Source organism: Macrobrachium rosenbergii, chromosome 13 (genome assembly GCF_040412425.1).
Source record: "Macrobrachium rosenbergii isolate ZJJX-2024 chromosome 13, ASM4041242v1, whole genome shotgun sequence".
In the NCBI taxonomy this organism is placed as follows: Eukaryota; Metazoa; Arthropoda; class Malacostraca; order Decapoda; family Palaemonidae; genus Macrobrachium; species Macrobrachium rosenbergii.
This window is the reverse complement of record NC_089753.1, coordinates 15532354-15554546: the sequence shown is the minus strand read 5'-3', so window position 1 is coordinate 15554546 and position 22193 is coordinate 15532354. Positions and strand designations below refer to the sequence as shown.

The 22193-nt window shown below is 34.8% G+C and overlaps 2 protein-coding genes across 2 annotated transcripts; both read right to left on the bottom strand.

Moving 5' to 3' along the window:
- Window positions 1-3540: 3540 nt before the first annotated feature.
- Window positions 3541-11450, bottom strand: LOC136844927 (sorbitol dehydrogenase-like). Its single transcript, XM_067114277.1, has 8 exons — window positions 11282-11450; window positions 9684-9717; window positions 9305-9469; window positions 8524-8686; window positions 7650-7834; window positions 7169-7344; window positions 4537-4658; window positions 3541-4329 (listed from the first exon to the last, which is right to left on the bottom strand). Exons 1-8 carry the CDS (start codon window positions 11324-11326, stop codon window positions 4176-4178), a joined length of 1044 nt encoding a protein of 347 aa, XP_066970378.1. The 5' UTR covers window positions 11327-11450; the 3' UTR covers window positions 3541-4175.
- Window positions 11451-12590: 1140 nt separating this feature from the next.
- LOC136844926 (sorbitol dehydrogenase-like) lies at window positions 12591-21377 on the bottom strand. Its single transcript, XM_067114276.1, has 8 exons — window positions 21232-21377; window positions 19850-19883; window positions 19400-19564; window positions 18093-18261; window positions 17177-17361; window positions 16410-16585; window positions 15616-15737; window positions 12591-12763 (listed from the first exon to the last, which is right to left on the bottom strand). Exons 1-8 carry the CDS (start codon window positions 21277-21279, stop codon window positions 12610-12612), a joined length of 1053 nt encoding a protein of 350 aa, XP_066970377.1. The 5' UTR covers window positions 21280-21377; the 3' UTR covers window positions 12591-12609.
- Between the last annotated feature and the right edge of the window lie 816 nt (window positions 21378-22193).

The following is a 22193-nucleotide window of genomic DNA, read 5'->3' as shown; positions in this document are numbered from 1 at the left end:
TGATGAACCCAGGCCCAAAGACAAAGTGCAAGTTATGTTATAAAGAACTAGAGGTTGAAAAAAATGTGGAACTAGTTGGCACAATTGTGGGGGTACAAAAGTAAAAATCCAGAGGTGTTTTGAATACAGTATTTAAAAAGATTTAAAGATGGACTGGTATCCTCTTTAGGTGTGTTACAAAAGTAGGGTAAAAATGAGTAACATAGAGAACATAGAACAGGAAATAGGACCTAATTGTTTTAAATGAGACATTAGAAGATTTTTTACAATCTGTTTGAGAAAGTAATTACCAAGTTTGAATTGAAGAGCCATTAATCAACTGTTTGATAAAGCAACAGAATACAATGAGTTATAAATGGTTAATAAATAATTGTTTTCAGAGTGTCATTTAAATCTGTGGCCTCTATTTTTTCTTTCTTTGTTGCTTATTTTTCTGTTATTAACATATATTTGAGTAATGCAGGCAGTATCACAAATTCTTGTTAAAAAACAAGTGTTAATGATTTTGTATACTGTAGTTTGAAATGAACATCTCTGAAGTAAGAGTTTGAGAATTTACATAATTTTCGAAATTGACTGGTTAGTGAGAAATTAGTACCACAAAACCTGCTTCTGACTTCTATAGATTTGTAATTGCACTGAAAAGAATCCCCTTAAATGCCCATGTGTGTAAGAGTTTGAGAATTTACATAATTTTTGAAATTGACTGGTTAGTGAGAAATTAGTACCACAAAACCTGCTTCTGACTTCTATAGATTTGTAATTGCACTGAACTGAAAAGAATCCCCTTAAATGCCCATGTGTTTGCAGTAGTTGGTGCCATATTTGTACAAAGCATTTCTCAAGGCCTTGAATAACTGAGGTTGTAGATTGCCATGGAGTGTAGAATCTCGACTGAAAATCATTCCAAAGAAAAGTATTTTATTTGATTTGGGATTGAGTCAGATGCAATAGACACACACTGGGTTAGTAGGATTAAAAGATAAGCAATATGATAAGGGGAAGCATTCCTGCTTTCCTGAATACTGTAAATAATATAATGCATATATTATTGGATGTAAATGAAACCTTGAGTGTTTTGAGCTTAAGCGTGAACAGATTGTTGTAATGCTTTAGGTATGTTTGCATGATTTGTGTGTAAAAACTTAACTTGAAAAAATGTTGGTTTGGGATAAAAAAAAAATGTAGGTTTGAGAGTAAATTGTTGAAAGTGACTGAATACTGTACTAGAATTTTCTGTAAGCATAGTGAGTTGAATTTTGTAAACTTAACATAGTTTAGTGTAACATGAACTAGTTTGACAGTCAGTTTTTCATTGGGGAACTTAGGATATTCCCAACAATATTGTTTCTGCTGGTCCAATGGCATCACTTGTGAAACCTCCATGGGAGTCTCAAAGTTAAAATAAATTCGGGTGCGGCTATGTTGAGCAGGCTGTCATAATTCCCTAGATTTTTCTGCTTGGCAGCCTTGTCAAACCAGGCAAAAACAGACTTGACAAGGTTGTCTTGAAACAGTGTAATTAAAAATTTTTACTTTGGGTATATATCAACCCTTTTTAACTTCACTATAATTGTTCAGTTTTTGTAATACAGTATGGTGAACAGCATACAGGGTATTTTCAAATTATCTAAATCTGAACAATTAGGCAATTATATAAGAAACATACTTTAAAGCAGTAATAGATATAATGACAGCATTCAAAATGAGTGCCCTAAAAACGTCTCGGCAATAACTCCATGAATCTTGTGTAGTTTCTCTAATTGCTTCATAGATGAAAGATGCATGTGGTTCTAAAAATGGTCCCAGTGTTGGGGGAATGCACGTTATGTAGAAAAGTTGTGATAGGATTACCATGAAATTTTATTAAATCTAATGCTTTTTCATTAGTAGCTCATTCGTATTTCCAAGAGGCAGGATGGCCTGCCCCACACAAACCTCCACCCAGTTCACCCTGTAGAGGGCTAGTGCTGTCTTTGCATCTCATGTGGTGCACTGTAGGCATTACTTAAGGTTCTTTGCAGCGTACCTTCGGCCCCTAGCTGCAACCCCTTTCATTCCTTTTACTGTACCTCTGTTCATATTCTCTCTTCTTGCTATCCACTCTCTCCTAACAATTGTTTCATAGTGCAATGGCGAGGTTTTCCTCCTGTTACACCTGTCAAACCTTTCTGCTCTGTTTCCCATTCAGCACTGAATGACCACATAGGTCCTAGTGCTTGGCCTTTGGCCTAAATTCTATACTGTATTCCATTCAACCCAGTTCCGCGGATTTCTAAATCTCCAAGAACTCTGATTCCTTTCCACGGTTCTGTTGAGGTCGGTTGCTGTTGGAGTTAGAATGGGCAGCTTTGGAGCTTTGTAGCTTTGACTTAGTCAAGCATTGCCAATTTTGTTTGGAGAACTTGTACAAGAAATATTGGTTTTGGCTTATTTTGGAAGGTAGGTCACAGATTTGCTAACAGTTTTATCAGCCAGCAAATGGAAGACCATGTAAGTGAGAGAGAACCCCCTTCATTCCTCTTCTTATCTTAATAGACTGAAATATTTTTATCAAGCTTTAAGGATTGTCTCTTTTAGGTCTGTACATTAAATATATCTGTCTGCAGACATGTAGGGTATCTCCAAGAATTTTATACTGCATTTCACTCCAATGTATGTAATGTTTTGATTAATTCTGGACTATCTAGTCAAGGTCAACCAAAGACAGCCTTGTGCTTCAAGTGTTCTTGGTTTGTTTTCATGCAAGTATTATCCAAAGAAGGCCTTGTGTACAATATTTAGAATTCAGGATTACCACGAGCAAGGATCAGGCAAATTGAGCCTTAATGCTTTGAGTATTCTTGGTTTTCATGCAAGAATCAGGCAAAGAAAGAATCATGTTTTGAAAACTATTATTTTGCAAGGAACAGCCAAAGAAAGCCTCATGTTTTGAAAGCTGGGTTATCTTGCAATGATCAAACTAAGCTTCCTGATTTGAGAACTAGTTTATCTTACAAGGATTTGCTTAAAAATATTGTTTTGAGAACTTTTGTCACTTCACAGGGTGGAGCATCTCTGAACTGCTATATCGATATTATTTATAGCGAATATGTTGGTGGGGAACAAATTCGAAAGCTTCAAGGAATTGTTTGTTTGGAGAACTCGGGATATCTTGCCATGATCAGCCAAAGAAAGCCTGGTGTTGTTCTGGGTAACAAAAAAAAATTAGTGGAATTTTTTGAGAAGTGGTTCAAGCTATGGAAGGGAAATTAGAAGTTTTGAACAGTAAATAGCTCTGAAGACCTTAAGTTTGTAAAAAACGTGACTCGTGAGAATAGTTTCCTTAAAAGTTGTAGTCAAGGTTCAGTTTCAGTCGGAAAGTAATACAGTAATAACGAAATTAACAAGGCAACAATGTATGGTGGTAGTGATCAGTTCTCCTGAGTTTCAAGTTTATCCTGAAAACTTACGTGATGCATTTTTTTTTAGTATGGCATTATTCTAGCTAATCATGATGGTGAAACGGTGTATGTGTAAATGGGTATAATAATGGTCCAGTTACATTTTGGCAGTTTTTGCCCTGCCATTCAGTGAATTTATGGACAGGAGTGTGAATGTGATGTAAGTTATTTCAAACAGATGGTTTATGGTGACAAGGTTTGAGATGGTACACTGAATCCAGTTAAACTATAGTAAAACTCTCATTTCTATGCTTTCGTATCACAGAGCCTATTTTCAGATATTGGTTAGTATAAATCTGTATGCAACAGATTCATGTTATTAGGTTTTAAGGTGAACATAACGTTTAATTTCAAGCTAATAGTCAACGGGAGGCAAGCAAAATGGCTCTGCTACGGGGATGAGTTTCCACGAAAAGGAAGATTCAAGATATTTAAGTGAAGGTATCAGTGATCATATTGGCACCATTTCCTACTTCATTTTTCGCACGCTGATAATCAACTACGCGCGAGCTGCTACAGTACAAAAACTATACTGTGTGTATAACTCATTTAAGTTTGAACCTTTATAAAATTCTAAGTTACAAGCAATATCATGGCTGAATCCTATTTCCAGTGAAGACAGCATGAATCGAGCGCCAGTTAAACTTTATGATCTTAACTGTGTTCTCATTTAGCTGTGGTCATTAGAAAGTTCGTAACCATGTGAATAACGTAATTTAAGCATCAGCTTCATTATTCACAGGAGATCATGCACTTGATTGCCCCGTCTGTACCAGCTCTGAAAACTTCGAAGGCTTTCTTGAATTCGTCGAATCTAAAACGATGTGTGATCAAAGGCTTTACATCGATTAAACCCTTTGCGACCATGTTGATGGCTGTTGGGTAACTGTAAAGGAAAGAGTGGATTTGAGTTCTTACGAAACCTGCAGAAAGTCTTCAGATATTATAAAAAAATTCTCATGATTGCAGAATGGTGGATGATGGCTGTCAGCCTAGAAAAATTTTAATAGTGAATAACATGTAGTTAATAAACCAGGTAAAGGAAGTAAACTAAAGGAAAAACATTTCAAATTGAAGTTTAGTTTGTACATACCAATTTGTGTAACGATATACCCCTCGGATGTCAACTTCCCGAACAGCAGCGTTAACAATAGGCAGCGTGAGTTTGTTGCCTCCGATTCCAACGAGCACTAGAACTCCGCCCGACCTTGTAGCCTGAGGAAGTGCACCAAGAATTAGTTAATTGGGTGTGAAATGTTACTGTGGAGCTGTTAAGGTACTTGAAATTATTCTTGGGAATATATTTGGTAATGGAAATACTTTAAAGGTATTTGGTACAAGTAATCTTGCTGAACTTTTTCTAAGCGAAAGGCAGTGCGGTGTTACATTGTTATTTAACTTGATTAATGTGTCTGGCCATCTGTTTGGGTCAAATCTTGTTACTCAATTGTCGGCCAGTTCCCTTCGTCCGATGGACTTGAATTTTTGCATGGTTACTCAGTCCTGGTGACAATACAACCTTACATGATCAGTAGGTCTAGTGACTCTACAGTGACCTCTCCCAGTATCTAAAGTTGCTTAAACCTCCACAAGTGAATTATTAGTGCAGCTTTTTTATATCCAAAAATTGAATTTTCACTTAAATGTTTAAGGTCTTCAAGGTTGACTTGGAAGAATATAGTAACAACTTTCATCAAAGTTGGTAACTGTGTGGATCTCAAATTACATCAAAATTTTACTAAATGTTCGGTCATGTATAATGGTTTTCAGTCCCTAGCCATATCAGTTTTAAAGTTAAGAAACTAACACTAGCGAGCTCTTCAAGCAGGTGCTGTAGAGCATGGGATTTGTACAGAGTTCAGTTAGTAGTGAAAAATCAGTTAATGTTCCAAATTTCTTTTATAACACCCTGAATGGCTCATGGAACTGGTTACTACAGAGTACTCACAGACTAGAGGTTTTGAAATAAGATCAATGAACATTTCTAATAAAATTTTGCCTTCATACGTATATTGGAAATGACTAGTCAGCCTAACCGATTTCAGAGGTACTGTAATACGACGACAGACCGTGAAAGGGAGATCAGGGGAGTCCGACGAGTTAGTTTAGGGTGCTGTGTACAACGCTCTGGAAAGGTCTTCAAGGTCCTTTGCAGCGTGCCTTCGGTCCCTAGCTGCAACCCCTTTCGTCTTTTTGACTGTACCTCCTTTCATATTCTTTCTTTGATCTTACTCTCCACCCTCACCGTACAGCCTATTCATATTGCAACTGTGAGGTTTACCTCCTGTTACACCTTTCAGACTTCAACTCTCAATTTCCGTTTCAGCGCTGAAAGACCTCATTGGTCCCAATGCTTTGTCTTTGGCCTAAATTCTATATTCAGTTCAGTTTAGGGGAAAAGGGGCTTTTATGGACAGGAGAGAATGAGAGTGAAGGACTCCTCTAAGGCCCTGTCCACACCAGCGGGCATGCCCGTCGGGCACTTCCAGCTGTTTATATTAACACTCGCTTCTGAAGTAGTGTTACCAGACAGTCGCATCGTTCTGGCTCCATACTCGGTCGGTCAGTATAGTGGAACGGTTATGGGAACAGTGTTTGCCCGTCGGGCAGTGCCCGCTAGTGTGGACAGGGCCTTAGGAGTGGATAAGAGTAGAAATTAAAGAAGTCTTTGTGAACAAGCAAAATGAAATAGCTTACAATCTGTAGCACATTTGTGTAAGTAAAACTAACGCAACAATTGGCACCAATCAAATTATATTAATTATTAGTGACAGGTATAATGCAATAAAGCCCAGTCATTGACAAACGTACGTGCTCAGTTCCAAAGCATGGTTGTGTTTGTGACAGTAATTGTGCCAATGCAAGCCGAAAGTAGGTCGTGTGTTCAGGGATACTGAATTTGGTTAAAACGTTTAAAAAATAAAACTCAGTTTAGAGTGAAGTACGCTCAGCTGCTGAAGTAAGTTAAACGAATAGGTCATAATAACCGTCTTGTATACCATTAAATTTATCCACATTGTTACAGACTCAGGTTCATGGGCAAAATCAAAGAAAATGTATTCCTAAAAGGAATAAGTAATAAATATCCATCTAACTGACGAGGTTTGATATTGATAAATTGTGGTAAGAATGCATTCTTACCACATAAATTATCAATATCAAACGTCAACAATTAGAGGAATCTTCATAACTTATTCCTCCCAGGTTAGAGCAAAAATACATTTTCTTTGATTTTGCCAATATATTTTAGTCTGAACAATATTTGGACGCCAAGCATAAATTAAACAAGATAGTTCTACAGTACCCAAATAAAAAATTGAGAAAAAATATTTAAATAATAGCAAACGAAGCACAGACTATATGTGTATGCATTCACGTTCAGGCAAGTAAAAGTTTAAAAGTTTAGTCATGAGCAATTTTTATAGTTAACTTAAGGTTAACAACCAACCTTAAATATTTCACGATTTTAGTGTAATACCGTTTCCTAAAACAATTCTTGTGCCGCTGTTGACCTAAATAGTAAATAGTGTCACTACTCTGAAGTTAGTTGGCTGCCACGAGGAGGCATGGTGCTTAGCAATATTCCGAAAGTCTTGCTGGGGAGGACCAAGAATCTGACACTTTCGGAGGCACCTACACTATGGTGAAAGGTGTCTATGTTTGTATGTATGCTGTATCATCCTGTTTCTCATATTCTAAATATTACGAGTCCTGATTATACTCACATAAATAGCTGTTGATAGGCTGCTTTCCACACCAGTGCACTCAAGGGTGCTCTCAGGCATACACCCCATTATATATTCGACCTTCTGGGCAAGTATTTGAGGATCCTCCTCCATGACTAACATGGTGTGTGTTGCTCCCATTGATTTAGCCATCTCCAGACGGCTGTCTCTGATATCTTTCGATGAAGTTGATTACATATTAGATATGAAAGAAAGATGTGTTAGAAAACGTTCAGTTTATTCCCTATTATTAGTTATTTTTCCCCTTTTAGAAGATATTAGTGAAGTATGTCTTAATGGCAAAGTTCAAGAAAGATTGACTCTGTAAAAAGCTTCGCTGGCACAGGGTGCAAATACATGAAAGTTCAACCTGAACAAAAGAATTGTTGCTGTTTCTAGGATTTTAACCGGTCAGATATCAGAGTCGCATCTTCATGGTTACTGAAGAAGGATTAATCTATATTTTTCAGATTCAACTAACCTGTCACGAGGATGTTTGTAGCTCCCATGGCCTTGGCTGAGAGTAGGTTAACTAGTCCTATAGGTCCCGCCCCACAAATAAGGACTGAGGATCCTAGGGTGATATTCGCCCTACGGCAAGCATGGATTCCTACCGCAAGGGGCTCAATGATGGCACCTTCCTCTTGGCTTACGTTGTCAGGGAGTCTGAAGATTTCAAGTAAGTAAATGAATCAGAGCAAAATTTCACAAAGATATCAGTCTTCAGTAATTTTGGTATTTCTGTTTTTTGGACTGTGAAAAAATATTCTCAGGGTACTTGTTGAATTTTATCTACTTTTTTCTTGGCTGCCCATTAAGACTGTTTCCTTTTTTTTAAGAAAAGGTTTTTAATCTCGTAACTTTTTAATAAAACAGCTCGCAGATTTAATTATGCTTCAAAAATGTGGACTCAAGATATTTGTTACACAAATCGGTGTTCTTTTCTTATTTTATAGTAATATTCACCTCTACCAAATTTCACATCTCTTTCCTGAGTTTTTTTTTTTAGTATTTTTATTGCTTCAGCATTTGAAAACATGACCATTTCGTTTGGGGGACCAATGTTATTTTGCTCTCTTGAAACATTTCTTAGTTTTTTGTAAAACTAATAGTTCTTTTAATACCTATTTATTGTTAATTTTTCCTTACAAGAAAAATCAACTTTAAAATTGCCTCGAAAGCACATTAACGCATTCACTTCTCTGTAAATCATACAGTTGTTCTAAATTTCCTCGGCTGGTTTTTATGTCTTTAAAGGAAATATTTTACTCAGTTGATTCACTTTAGAATTTGCTAATCTCCAGTTATTTATTCAATGCTTCTCAAATCCTTTTACTTCCTGTGGCAATACTCACTTGAAACAGAGATCGGCTTGGTGTTTGAAGTACCTGGCGAGACAGGCTGGACCAGGGGACGGTTTCCCGTGAAAACAGGCAGCTTTGCATATGTTGTATTTACCACTCGTGCAAAGGTTGCAAATTCGGCAAGGACCACCAGGTTCTACAACAACGCGGTCGCCTGTTGGTCGTGGATAAAGGTATGTTGTGAATTTCACTGAACTTTTTATTGGTTCATTAACACCGGCGTTTTCACACGTAGGCAGTAGGCACCATTGAGTCACGTCGGGCTTTGAACAGAAGGTTAATGTCGAACGCCGTGGGTACATGAGCCTTCCTGACCCTTACAGATCTTAGAGTTTGGTTGGAATATAAAAAAATCACAGTGAGACTCGATTAGCCAGCCAGCAAAGTGAGTGGGATATACATGCCAACATGAATTCTGTATTACTGACCAGTTATCGTTTTGACTTTTTTGTTTCTCAGTAGCCACAGTTTAAACATTTGCTTAATGATGAAATTACGTTTTATTTTATAGCTATTAATAACGTAATTTAAATATCACATGAAATTCACCTTGAAACACGTTCAAGAACCGAACCTGTTCTTCCTCAGTCTTTGCTATCTTTAACGTCGGGCCAAGGGCTAAACAGGGCCAGTCCATGGGCCTCTTTATAAAAAAGGAAAAAAAATAGTGTTAATCTTTATCGGAGCTCAGAAATACTTGTTTTTAAAAAACGGCACATGTTCTAAGCAGAGCTAAAAATAAACCAGGCAACAAATATCTGAAGCTGGTTACCTGGTTTTAGGTGTTTCACGGCAGATCCACATTTAGTCACCACACCTGAAGCCTCGTGACCAATCGACAGTGGAAATGTGGCTTTGTGGTCCCCCGCATACCCTTTGTAGACATTCGACAAGTCCGAACCACATAGTCCAACTGTGGACATCTTCAGGAGAACTTCTGCAGAAGGAATGGATTCAGGTTCTATGGATTTATTCCTTGATGGAAAACTTTTTTGGGTAATTGATGATACAGCTATGGCTATTGGTAAATAAGGTGAAAGAGAGCTGATCTTGATAATATTTGTTATTATTGCTATAAATATCTCCTTAGCTGTAAGGATTATGTAAATTTTTAAAGATACCTCCCAGTACACAAAACGAAACGTCCTTACCATGAGGTTCAACTTCAGGGACAGGCTCTCTCTCCTATAAAAAAGACAAGGTACACAATTAATGTCACTCTAAAAATGACAAAGTGTTAGATTGATGGAAAACAAAAATGTGCCACGCCTAGACGATCTGCGAGAAAATAACTTGCTTTTCAAGGTTTGCAATAACTTGCTTTTCTAGGTTGGCCTGATGATCCAAAATTTATTTTTCTTTAATTTTTTTTGCAAGTCCGAATACGGCAAAAGTACTGCTGGTCAAAAACTTTGTGAAGATTTACCGGTATTTCATTGTAAAGGTAAAGAAAAATCAAGGTGTATTTTGCTACATCGAAGCTAAACGATCAATTTTCTCTATTGTCGTATATAACTTAGTTATCCTTACCATAAAGAAAGTAAGGTTTCTCTGATCACCAGGACTGACACAGAAAACGGATTTATTGTGATAAATGGTATACTTAACGTCGTCCGTAGACTGGGTTTTCGGTGTACTGTATGTGCACAGTAAAAGATTTTATATATATTTATATAATATATATATATATATATATATATATATATATATATATATAATGTTGTGCAATGTTTGCATTTGATAATCAAATGACCTTTTGACTAAATGGTTTCCACTTCTTGTAAACCAACCTCAATACAAAGCATTAGATGCAAATGAAGAAACACAAGGTCTATCCGTGATATATAAACCAACACATATATGTCATATATACCAGTAGATTACATATATATATATATATATATATATATATATATATATATATATATATATATATATATATATATATATATATATATATATATATAATTGTAGCATATCTGTCAGGCTGTCAAATTCAACCGTTTCTCTTTTGTCATTCGTAAGTAAAAGGCAAACATACGGACATGTCATTGCATTACCGTGTACTTAATTAAATATACTTCCTTAATCTATAAACTTAACGATAGAGTAGCCTACCTGACAAAAATATGAACGTTGGAAAACAGAGCCCGAGAAGTTTCATTTATCAGCTTCCACAATCAGTAATCTTTACTTTATGTACCAGAAAATGACAACGCAAATTAATGAAGAAGGTATTAAAAATACTCATAGTAGCATGATTCTTGAAATGGAGAAACAAATCCACAAATATTTTTAGAAATAAATCTGAACAAAGAGCTTTCGGGAGTCTGTTCGACTCCCCTTTTCTATTTCATTTCCAAATATGTTTGTACCCATACATAACTGTTTATATGTTTCTCCTAAGAAGCTATTACTCTGCTAAGAGACGCGTTTTACCTATCAACTTACATATTCATTGACAGTTTCATTGTAAAAGGAGAATGCAATACGATGATTAATATATGCATCGGTTTACAGGACGTTTATAGAAAGCCCGGGCAAATAACGCGCGCTGCCTCAGCTGACTTGTCAACCACCACCGGTTGCTGATTGATATGAGCTCTACCTTATTTCCCTGCAGCGCAAAAATCTTGATATGTTACCTCTATCAAACAATTATAAAACAACACATTGAACGACGATGACGTCCCGTGTACAGCGATAAAAGTAAATCAAATATCAAGCAAGATGTATAATTAATACTCACTATCCTCAAGTCTCCAATGCCATGCAGGACTACGTACTCGTTCATTGTGCTTCTCTTCAGCGTACCTCAACCACTCGGAGCTTGAGAGAGACTAGGCAGTTTTTGTCTCCGTGCGACTGCCAATCGGGGAGTGAGTGGTCCGGTTATCGTGACATGATGTACACTGCATGAGTTCCATTAGTTACCTGTCCAAATACTGACCAGAACTAACGGGGTCTAATCCCGCTTTTGGGGACAACGAAGTTGATAGAGGTCGAATACCCTCTACACACAAACTTATTTTCGTCTTAATTTTCCTAGCAGAGCTACAATTTGGTAGTTACTCTGCCTGCTACGAGACTTAAAAATTACACACACACATTCACAAGGAACATATTTTTTTAAACGCCACGGTGATGTCTTGATTTCTCTAACTTTGGGATACTGTTGCCGCTACAAAAATATCAATTTATACCCTGTGGTACTTGCACATATCATTATATATAAATATATATATGTGTGTGTGCGTATGCATATATGTATGTATGTATGTATACACACATATAAATACACGCGTGCGTGTGTCGCGGGTGCACTAAGAGTCTATATGACACCTATAAAAAGCTCAACTGGAACGATTTGTATATGTGTAGCATTAACATCTCGGTTAAAATCTAACAAGCGTCCCCCCTGAGATCAGGCTCGCTCTCTCTCTCTAGTGCCCTTGACGTGGTACTGAAGTATCTTATCTTTGATATCTGTTATCGTACAGCTTAGATGACTTTCGGAGAACTGCATAGTACCAGATGAAACTGATAAAAATGGAAGCAGTCTCAAAAAACTAAATTTTTTTCATCGGCCAAAACTATGGGATTATATATCATTTGAATTTTTGTCAGGAATTTGTTAATATTTATATCCGGTTACGTATGTTAAAAACACACCCAGAAGCAATTCCACTTCCAGTGATATATTTGTTGAACTTTTGTTGGGGGATATGACATTAAGTGAGTATTATGAATAGACCTTATTTATAGCTGTCATTTGATTCCTTTTATATTTAATAGCAATTTTATCGACAATTACATTTACTTCCATCTTTTTATAGTTAGCTAGGGTACTTTTCTTGTGTAAGAATATAAAATTATGTAGAACATTGCTCTTTAAAGATATATGTTTTCTAACAATAATGATGATAATGTGAAAATATTCGTCATTCAAATACTGCATTCAAACATTAGGTCTCTGGAAATCTTTACGCATGCAAGGTACCCACCAGTGATAAATAAAAACAATTACTAGGTGAAAAGGGAGAATAAAACCAGACTGATAACCTTAATCACAAAGATTTACTCGCATGAGATCATACACTTGATTGCCCCGTCGGCCCCGGCCTTGAACATCTCGAAGGCCTTGTTGAATTCCTCGAACTTGAACCTGTGCGTGATCAAAGGCCTCACGTCGATCAGGCCTTTGGCGATCATGTCGATGGCTATCGGGTAACTGAAAGATAAGGAGATATACTATATATATATATATATATATATATATATATATATATATATATATATATATATATATATATATATATATGAATGTCTTTTCTGTAATACTACAGTGTAATATGAATATAAGAAGCCTATAAAACACTATTTAAACGTTGTATATGGTTTCAACGTTTAAATAGTGTTTTATGGGCCTCTTATATTCATATCTTATATATATATATATATATATATATATATATATATATATATATATATAAATATATATATATATATATATATATATATATATATATATATATATATATATATATATATATATATATATATATATATATATATATATAGATATAGAGATATAATGTGTTGTCACGTGACTCTTTGTAGCCACACACATTCAGCCACAGATATTCCTTTATAAGGAATTCAGTTTTCCAAAGCCAAAGGAAAAATATATTTTTCTAGATAAACGAATGGATTAAGTCGGTTCTCTAACACTGTATCTAAACAAAAGGCGCGGGTTCGATTCCTATCCGGGCCGGAAGCATTAGTGTCATAATTCCCTTTAGTTTTAAGTTATTCTTTACCTGAGCTGAATTCGATTAAAATTATGTTTGTGGTTCAAGATATGCAAACATAAAAAAGGCCGTGCATGCACAAATCACAAAATGCCGCCATTGATGTAGTGTTACAATCTTACCAATGAGGTATCACTGTAGTAATGGTCTGATATCAATTCCAAGTGTAGAACCCAAATTCTACAGGCACTTATATAACGGAGTCGATATAAACTAATGGATTAACTTGACAGTCTATCACTGTATCTAAACTTGATATATACATATGTATACATTATATATATATATTATATATATATATATATATATATATATATATATATATATATATATATATATATATATATATATATATATATATATATATATATATATAATCACTGTATCTAAACTAAACTTGTATATCAAGTTTTACACACATATATATATATATATATAATATTTATATATATATATATATATATATTATTGTCATTACCTTGTCACAGTCTTATTCAAACTACTGAACCAAGGGTGCAAAATCCATATTCTCCAGATTTTAACGGAAGCAGTGTTCTCATCCAAAGCATATCGAAACCTGATTCCTATTTTCCGTACATGTTCATTTAAACTGATCAGAAATGAAAGTCATAATTCTTCTTGACGGTCTCGCATTTGAAGCACTACCGGGAGCGAGCCATGTCAGAATTAAATACTCCTGTATTCAACAGGTGTCGTAAATATAAAGAAACATATCGAAAGTAAGATTTTATCCCTCATTCTTAGGCTTTTCATTATTAGGAAGGCTATATTTGAAGTGTTAGACTCCTTTATGACAAGTATCTTATATACTTTGCAGTGTTCATAAGAGATGAGTAAATTTTATATAAATTATAGAGAACTCTCGATTATATTTGAAAGTTTTTATATACAGCACTAGAAACTATATAAAAATTAGGAAGGCCGATTTTTAGAAGTATGTTTGTTAAGCGCCAGTGACAGGATTTCATGTTCATGAACTGAGGATATAGTTGTTTATATAGAAAATGGGAAGTTTCCAGTAAATTAATCTTCTTTTATGAATGGAGAATAGATTTAGATATAGGAACGGAATGGATATTTCTTATTCACAAATATAGAATACAGTGTCTGTAGAGTTATGGACAGAGGTGGCCCCCTATGTGAAAAGTCTGTAATTCACTGTAATTCTTAGTCTAAGTAAGAATATTGTAAGTAATGACCTAGCTGAAAAATAACAGCATTAGTACTCAAAGTAACACATGAAAAAATAAAACGGTTAGAAAAATAGTTGGCAGGATTATGGAAGATTTAAGTGAAATTTTGTTTCGGCTTAAATTACGCTAATCTATTTGAAAATGAGTAATGTGAAGACAAACCTCTATATCCAAACACAGCGCCTCAACTTACCAGACACTAAGGGAATCTGGCTTTCTGTTAAATAGCAAAGTGTAAAGTAACACAGACCCTATATTATACTCTGCATTTGGAATATGTTCTAGATATCTTACAGCTACCAGCATTGCCACCTAAACTAACGTGGAACTTACACTTAACTTCAACTATAGAGATCCTTAAAAAAAAAAAATTGTAACATCAAAACTGTAGCATAGCCAAAAATAATTATAATAATGTAACTAAGTAAAGAAGTCCAATAAGCTGGGGTCCGTTAACGTGAGGTGTTGAATACGGATGGACCACTGTTAATCCCTTTATACACGGACCGCTGTTGTGCTTGGGGTCATGCATCCATAAGGCAGGTTTACTTCTGAACCAGTCACCTTCGTATATATATATATATATATATATATATATATATATATATATATATATATATATATATATATATATATATATATATATATATATATATGTGTGTGTGTGTGTGTGTGTGTATATATACATATATATATATGTATATATATACATACATATATATATATATATATATATATATATATATATATATATATATATATATATATTGTGTGGACTTCGTGATTTAGTGTTACAACATTCGACTAACTTAGCTAGGTTCGTGGTTAGCTCTTGCCCTTCAGCCCACCCATTCGGAAATAAGTTCCAGTGTCTGCCTGGATAAGGAAATAAAAAAAAGACTGGGGGTTGCCTCATCCCCAAAGTCCTGTTAAGAAACCCTGAAGGCTGTACCCTTCGACCACCACTCTTTTTAAGGGACAAAAGGCAGAGAGTGGAAAAGAATATGTATAAATGGTAGAACAATATGTAACTGCACATGTCCTGTAGTTTCTCTTACCAGTTGGTGTAACGGAAGATTCCTAGTAAGTCAACTTCTCTCACGGCTGCATTAACGATTGGAAGCTTAACTTCCGGCGTTCCGATTCCAGCCAGAATCACGACACCACCCGATCTTGTAGCCTGGAACACGTTTATAATGATGTTAGGAGTACTGATTGACTGTTTAGATTAATCCAGCTTAGGCCAACACGGGCTTTTACCCTAAGTGTGAAACGGAGTAAGAGGCTTGGTATACGCTCCTGACTCTGCCCTACCACTAGTTTACTGTGGGGTAGAGAGAATTTCCAAATTTTATAGTTAATTCTTGTGTTGCTCTTTTTTTTGTGGTTAACGTAGCTTGGAGCTTGAGAGTTCTGTAATTATAACATAAGATATTAATTTTTTGTCCCAGTCTGGGTTGGGAGAATTTGTTTTGCCAAAAGGAATTTAAGACTGAATTATACGAGTATTTGCATTCTTATCAAGATTTTTTGTCATGTGGTATGAAGTAACGCACAGGGTACTTGTAATCAACAGATCTTTTGGAGTTCTGTGTAATTCATACGTAATTCAGACACACTTTACTCATTTAATAATCTTGTTCTATAAGGTAATGTAAAGGTTATTACATAAAATTATTATGAATTTTTTTTCTCTTCACCTCATGTAGTGTTTATTATTCATTTAGCCTTATATCTCTTACAGGGTAATGCCGAAGGTACTTTAAGTGACTGTGTATATTTGTTCACATCATATGTTGCTTATTATTCATTTGTGCATTTGGTTCTACAGACTAAGATAAAAAGTACTTACAAAAATGGCCATCCTTATGCAGTCATCCACACCGCTGCATTCGATCGTAATTTCCGGCATACAGCCCATCAGTTGAGCCACCTTCTTTGCCAACTCTTGGGGAGTTTCGCTCTTCACAAGAAGCGTGTGGTCTGATTCCATTTTCTTGGCCATCAAGAGCCGGCTTTCTTTAATGTCTGGAGAAGCAAATTTATGATTTTTAAGCAACGAAAACATATCAGTATTCCAAACTTTCTTTGACATCCTTTGCAATCCTCAAATTCATAAACTTTTATATATATATATATATATATATATATATATATATATATATATATATATATATATATATATATATATATATATATATATATATATATATATATATATATATATATATATACACTTTATATACAGATACGTATTTGTTAAATTACTATTTATAATCCATGAAAAAATATAGTATTATGTTATGGCAAAATTTGAAATCGTCGACGTTCTAGTCTTTATATATATTATATTTAAGTAAAGCATTAATTCTGTTAATTTGTTTTTTTATTACATCAAACTAAGGCGATCTTTGTAAAATTACGATTTGAAATTCATAAAAACCAAAGTATTGCGGAAAATTTTCTTTGGCAAAACTTGCAGTCTGTACATCCACAAAAGCGTTCATTAAATCTTCATATATTTGTGGCGCGTCACAAATTTCTGACTTATAAAATCTTTAATTATGAATGCATAATAATCATAATTAGAGACATGTAAAATACTGAATATTATCTTACCTGTAGTAAGGATATTAGTAGCCCCCATTGCTTTGGCTACTAAGAGACTTAGTAGTCCAATAGGACCTGCTCCACAAATTAGGACAGAGGACCCAGCTGTGACTTTGGCTCTCCTGCATCCATGGACTGCCACTGCCAGAGGCTCGATAATTGCACCTTCTTCTTGGCTCACGTTGTCAGGAAGTCTGTAGGTGTTTGCAATTGCGTCTTTGAGTAATTTCAAATCAACATTTGGGTAAATTTGGATAAGCTGATGTTTATTTTTGGCTCGTTTCCGGAAAACTGTTGTCTCCTGTTGACCTAGCAAGTACCTTTAGGTTAGTCGACCGTGGTGGGTCACAGCAAAGGTACAGAAATGCTTAGGGCATCTTCATCCATCTACAGCCACTCCTCTATATGAAGTCTTATGTGGAATATATATATATATATATATATACATATATATATATATATATATATATATATATATATATATATATATATATATATATATATATATACATACATATATATATATATATATATATATATATATATATATATATATATATATATATATATATATATATATATATATATATATATATATATATTCCATATATGTTTAATGTGTGTGTATGTATATGCATATATATATATATATATATATATATATATATATATATATATTTATATTTAAATTATATATAATTTTATACAATATATGTATTATATATATACATACATACATACAAACAAACACACACACACACCTCTTTTCCGTAGGTGTGTGCGTGTGCTTAACAATACGTTATGTAAGAACCTAATTTTTAAAAGTCTTAATGTTATTTTTATGCCACTTTTTAACTCGAGTACAAAAATACCACACGGCTATCGCCTTTGCCACGTACAAAACAAAGCAGAAATATTTCCTCACTTGAAGCAGAGGTCAGCTCTTTGCTTGTAGTACCGAGCCAGCATGCCCGGGGTGGGCGTTGGACCGGCCTCCGAGTGAAAGCAGGCAACGGGACAGTTGTTGTATTTCCCGCTTTTGCAAAAATCACACATGCGGCAGTCACCGCCAGGCTCGATGGCAACGCGATCACCTGAACAAATGAAGGTTATTGCGAATGTTTATAACTTTATTTATTATGAATGTATGGATTTCAAATGTCACACTGAAATTTTTGTCGACGTCATATGTCACCTCAGAAATGATTGTCATTGCCGTATGGTATTGAAAGTATTCTCGATATTAAGTGACACTGTAAATCTTTATTACCCTATTCCGTGTGGAAGCTGCAACAAACGATGTTCTTCCCTGTTCCAGATGTGACTTCAAACATCACTGTCATTGTTGTCACTTTAAAATCGTGTCGTCTCGGGTATCACTTTGCGTAATGATTATCAATGTCACATTATTTTGAAATTATTGTCATTTTTGGTCAACTATAATAAACGTTATTGGGAATTATTTTTACTTTATCCTCTGTGAAAACTTTGATATCAAAATCTTGATAAGGATCTAGAGATGAGGCCGATGGAGGATGAAAGTGAATAAAAACTTTGCGTTTCACTTTATCTTATCTTCTCTTTTTAATTTTCAGAGATCTTTTTGTTTTGAGTCTGTTGGCTGCGCAACCCAGAGGCCCTTAGTATTCTTACCGCTTCAATACCTTACTACACTTGAATTACTTTCACTTAATTTTTGACTTTCAGTGAAGTTGTCATTGTAATCTCCGTTTGATATAATGATATTTAAAGTTCTTACACCATTTGGGTTTACCGGATTCAGCATTTCTTCGAACATATTACGGCAGTAATATGTTATCTTTGCACGCTATGTCTAAAGTTATAGTCAAAGTAAAATTCTAGTTATTATTCCAAAATGACAGTCTAATGTATATATGTAGATATATTAGTTTTGAATATAACGAGAGCTAACTCTCAAACTTGTAATTTACAAGGCTAATACTTGGCCCTACATTATTAAGCCCTGAAAAAAGTAATAAAGTCACTGCAATTCTCAAAACAGCATCATTATTGCTATTTTTATTAATGATTTAAATATTATTGAATTGATGTTTGTTGAGTATATCAGATATGATGTACATATCTGTTTGCAGTCTCATCAAATTTCAAAACAATGATTAACGTTTAAACGTATGTTTTTGTTTAGGCATACAGGATTAAATTGATTTTACTCCTACATGTAAGTCCTATGAATGAAAAAGCTCCTCTTACCTATCTTCAGGTTCCTGACAGCCGATCCACATTTGACAATCACTCCTGCTGCTTCATGTCCTACGCCAGCAGGGAGGGGAACGTCACGGTCTCCGAGGCGCCCTTTGTAAACTACGGACAGATCTGAACCACATAGGCCAACTTTCGATATCTTCACGAGCACTTCTGCAGGAGAAAAATGTAAGTAATATTTATAATCGTACTATAAGGTTATATACGTATAACTTGCCATTTTGACAGGGAAGAGATAGCGTCTCTATAAGACAGATTAAAGTTTACTTGGGTGAGTTGTTCATTGGAAGTTTAGGTATAATAATACGATCACTGAGAATACTTTTAATGAAAGTTGATGTTTAGTAGTTTGCTGTATAGTGAGGTACAAATTGTTGTTTACTGTATTTTCTATAAACAAATAAGTTCCAAAACGTGACGATACAACTGTTTGCTTACCTTGAGGGCCAAGCTCAGGAATAGGATGCTTTCCCTGTGTAAGAAAGAAAAGTGTAAAAAAAAATAAATGGCGAAAAGGCAAGACAATATAGGTAGAGAACATCTTAGACTTTACAAAATAGAAAATGATAGCTACGTACTCATCAACAGTATCCTTTGCAGCTGTATAACAGAACGAACAAACAAGAGGAAGTTCCCATAGAAATCTACCAAGATTTATTTTGGAATATTTTTTTCACAAATTTGCTTTGCAATGATTTTACTATATAAGTGGCATTGTGTATTCACATATTCATTTCTTCTGTGTACAACAGATACTCAACGAGTGGTGATCACCATGTTTAACAATCACGAAATCTAAAACGAGAAAACACTGAATAAAATAAGGTACTAAATATACTGTAAGTACGATGCAGTCGTTAAATTATTTAAATTTAGCCGTAATTTTTGATAGGACAGGTACATATATATATTCATATATATTTATGTATAATACATATATATATATATATATATATATATATATATATATATATATATGTATATGTATATTTATACATATATATATATATATATATTATATATATATATATATATATATATATATATATATATATATATATATATATATATATATATATATATATCATTCATTCATTCTTTTTCCCATAAATATTTCACTTCGATAGATTACATCCACAATAGGTCGTCTGAGTGTTTAAAGTTTATATAAAAATTCACCAGAGTGAGATGAACAATTACACATTTTGAACTTTTCTGAAAGTATATGTTTATAAAAAAATTTTACATGTAAACGTGCTTTTTCGTGTCATGATTAAAAATTTGAGCCATTGTTAGGAGCGAAATTAGGTTGCGGATGTTTGTGCTAGTGTTATACTGCGCTGACGAACATAAGTTGCTCCATTTTTGCACAATTAAAAAAAATTGTTGACGATTTGGCGCAAAATTTTGTGGCAGAGTGAGGAATATGACATAAAGGTATTTGCTTGATAACGCTTTGAGAATATATATACACAGAATACATGCAAATACAGTTGCGTTTACAGTGATCCAGTACGATCGAATCTCATTGGATGTAAACTAATAGGGCCAGTCCGTACGTTAAAAATAATACGAATTCTTTAATGCGACCTCGAGTACTTTTAAATTGAACGAATTATTGATGTTCTTTTTGAAGTAGTCCTTTCCCTTTTCAATTATAGTACTTCAAATGGAGAATATGATAAAAGTTCCTTTATTATTCCTCAATGAAAGTCTCGCAAACCACAATACCACTTCAATGGGATCCAGTAACCCGAGAAACAATAATACATATCGCAAGTACCTTAGCGAAGGTTTGCTGTCCTTTCAATTATTCTTACCATCCTTAGATCCCCAATGCCGTGCATCAAAGGATATTCGTTCTCCATAGCTCCGGTATCTCTCCGACGTCCTTCCTGATGCGAACTGGCCCAAGTAGCTTGGCAGACTGGCGTTACTGATGCCAAAGTCGCCCCGGGAAGTTCTACCCAGACGCCTTAAAGCTCGTCCGAAAGCGCCGATTACCCCAGGCTTCGTATGCCTTCGTGATGAAAGAAATATGTTTGTATGAATTCTTAACGAGAAAAATATACATTAATTTAACTGTTAGAATATGTTGGCGTTGTTTTGCGTTAGGAGAACCATTTGCGTATTTTTAAAGTTTTTGCCAAGTTTCAAAATTTAGATAATCTTTGGAATTAAAATTCTCTCAAGTGAATAAGGCCATACATAAGAAAAATTAGCGGTTTTTTTATATAAAACGTTTATTATTACAAACAGCTCCGATAACAGATAATGCCTTTCAAACAATTATGAAGATCAAGGTCAAGAGGAGAGCCTGGTGATAAGACGGGACAGGGTTCACGGAGAATGTTCATCTCTTGTTGCTGTGGCAGCAGCAGCAGCGTTTGCCTCTAGGTTCGTTTCAAGGTGATCCAGATTTAATCTCTCTTCTCCACTGGGCTGAAGGACATAGGCTGTGAGATTGGGATGTCACTGCCTAATAATTCAAGTGAATTTAACTTTTGCTTTTATGTTCTACTCTCTTTGTTAATCATTGACTCGCTGATTTCTGCATTGCTCTTTTCATCTTCACGGTGTTGCGGGGCACAGATGTGCGTGATTACTGACCAAAGTAGTGAGTTCGGTACCCGAGTTGTCATTAGACTGCTGTGGTCGAACCTGGGTGTGAAGAGAGAGAGAGAGAGAGAGAGAGGGCAAAAGTATAGAAGTGAGAAAAACGAGTTACTTTTTCTCCGTCTTTAATGTCCATCATCAAATCACAATTTAACGGGAGAAACTC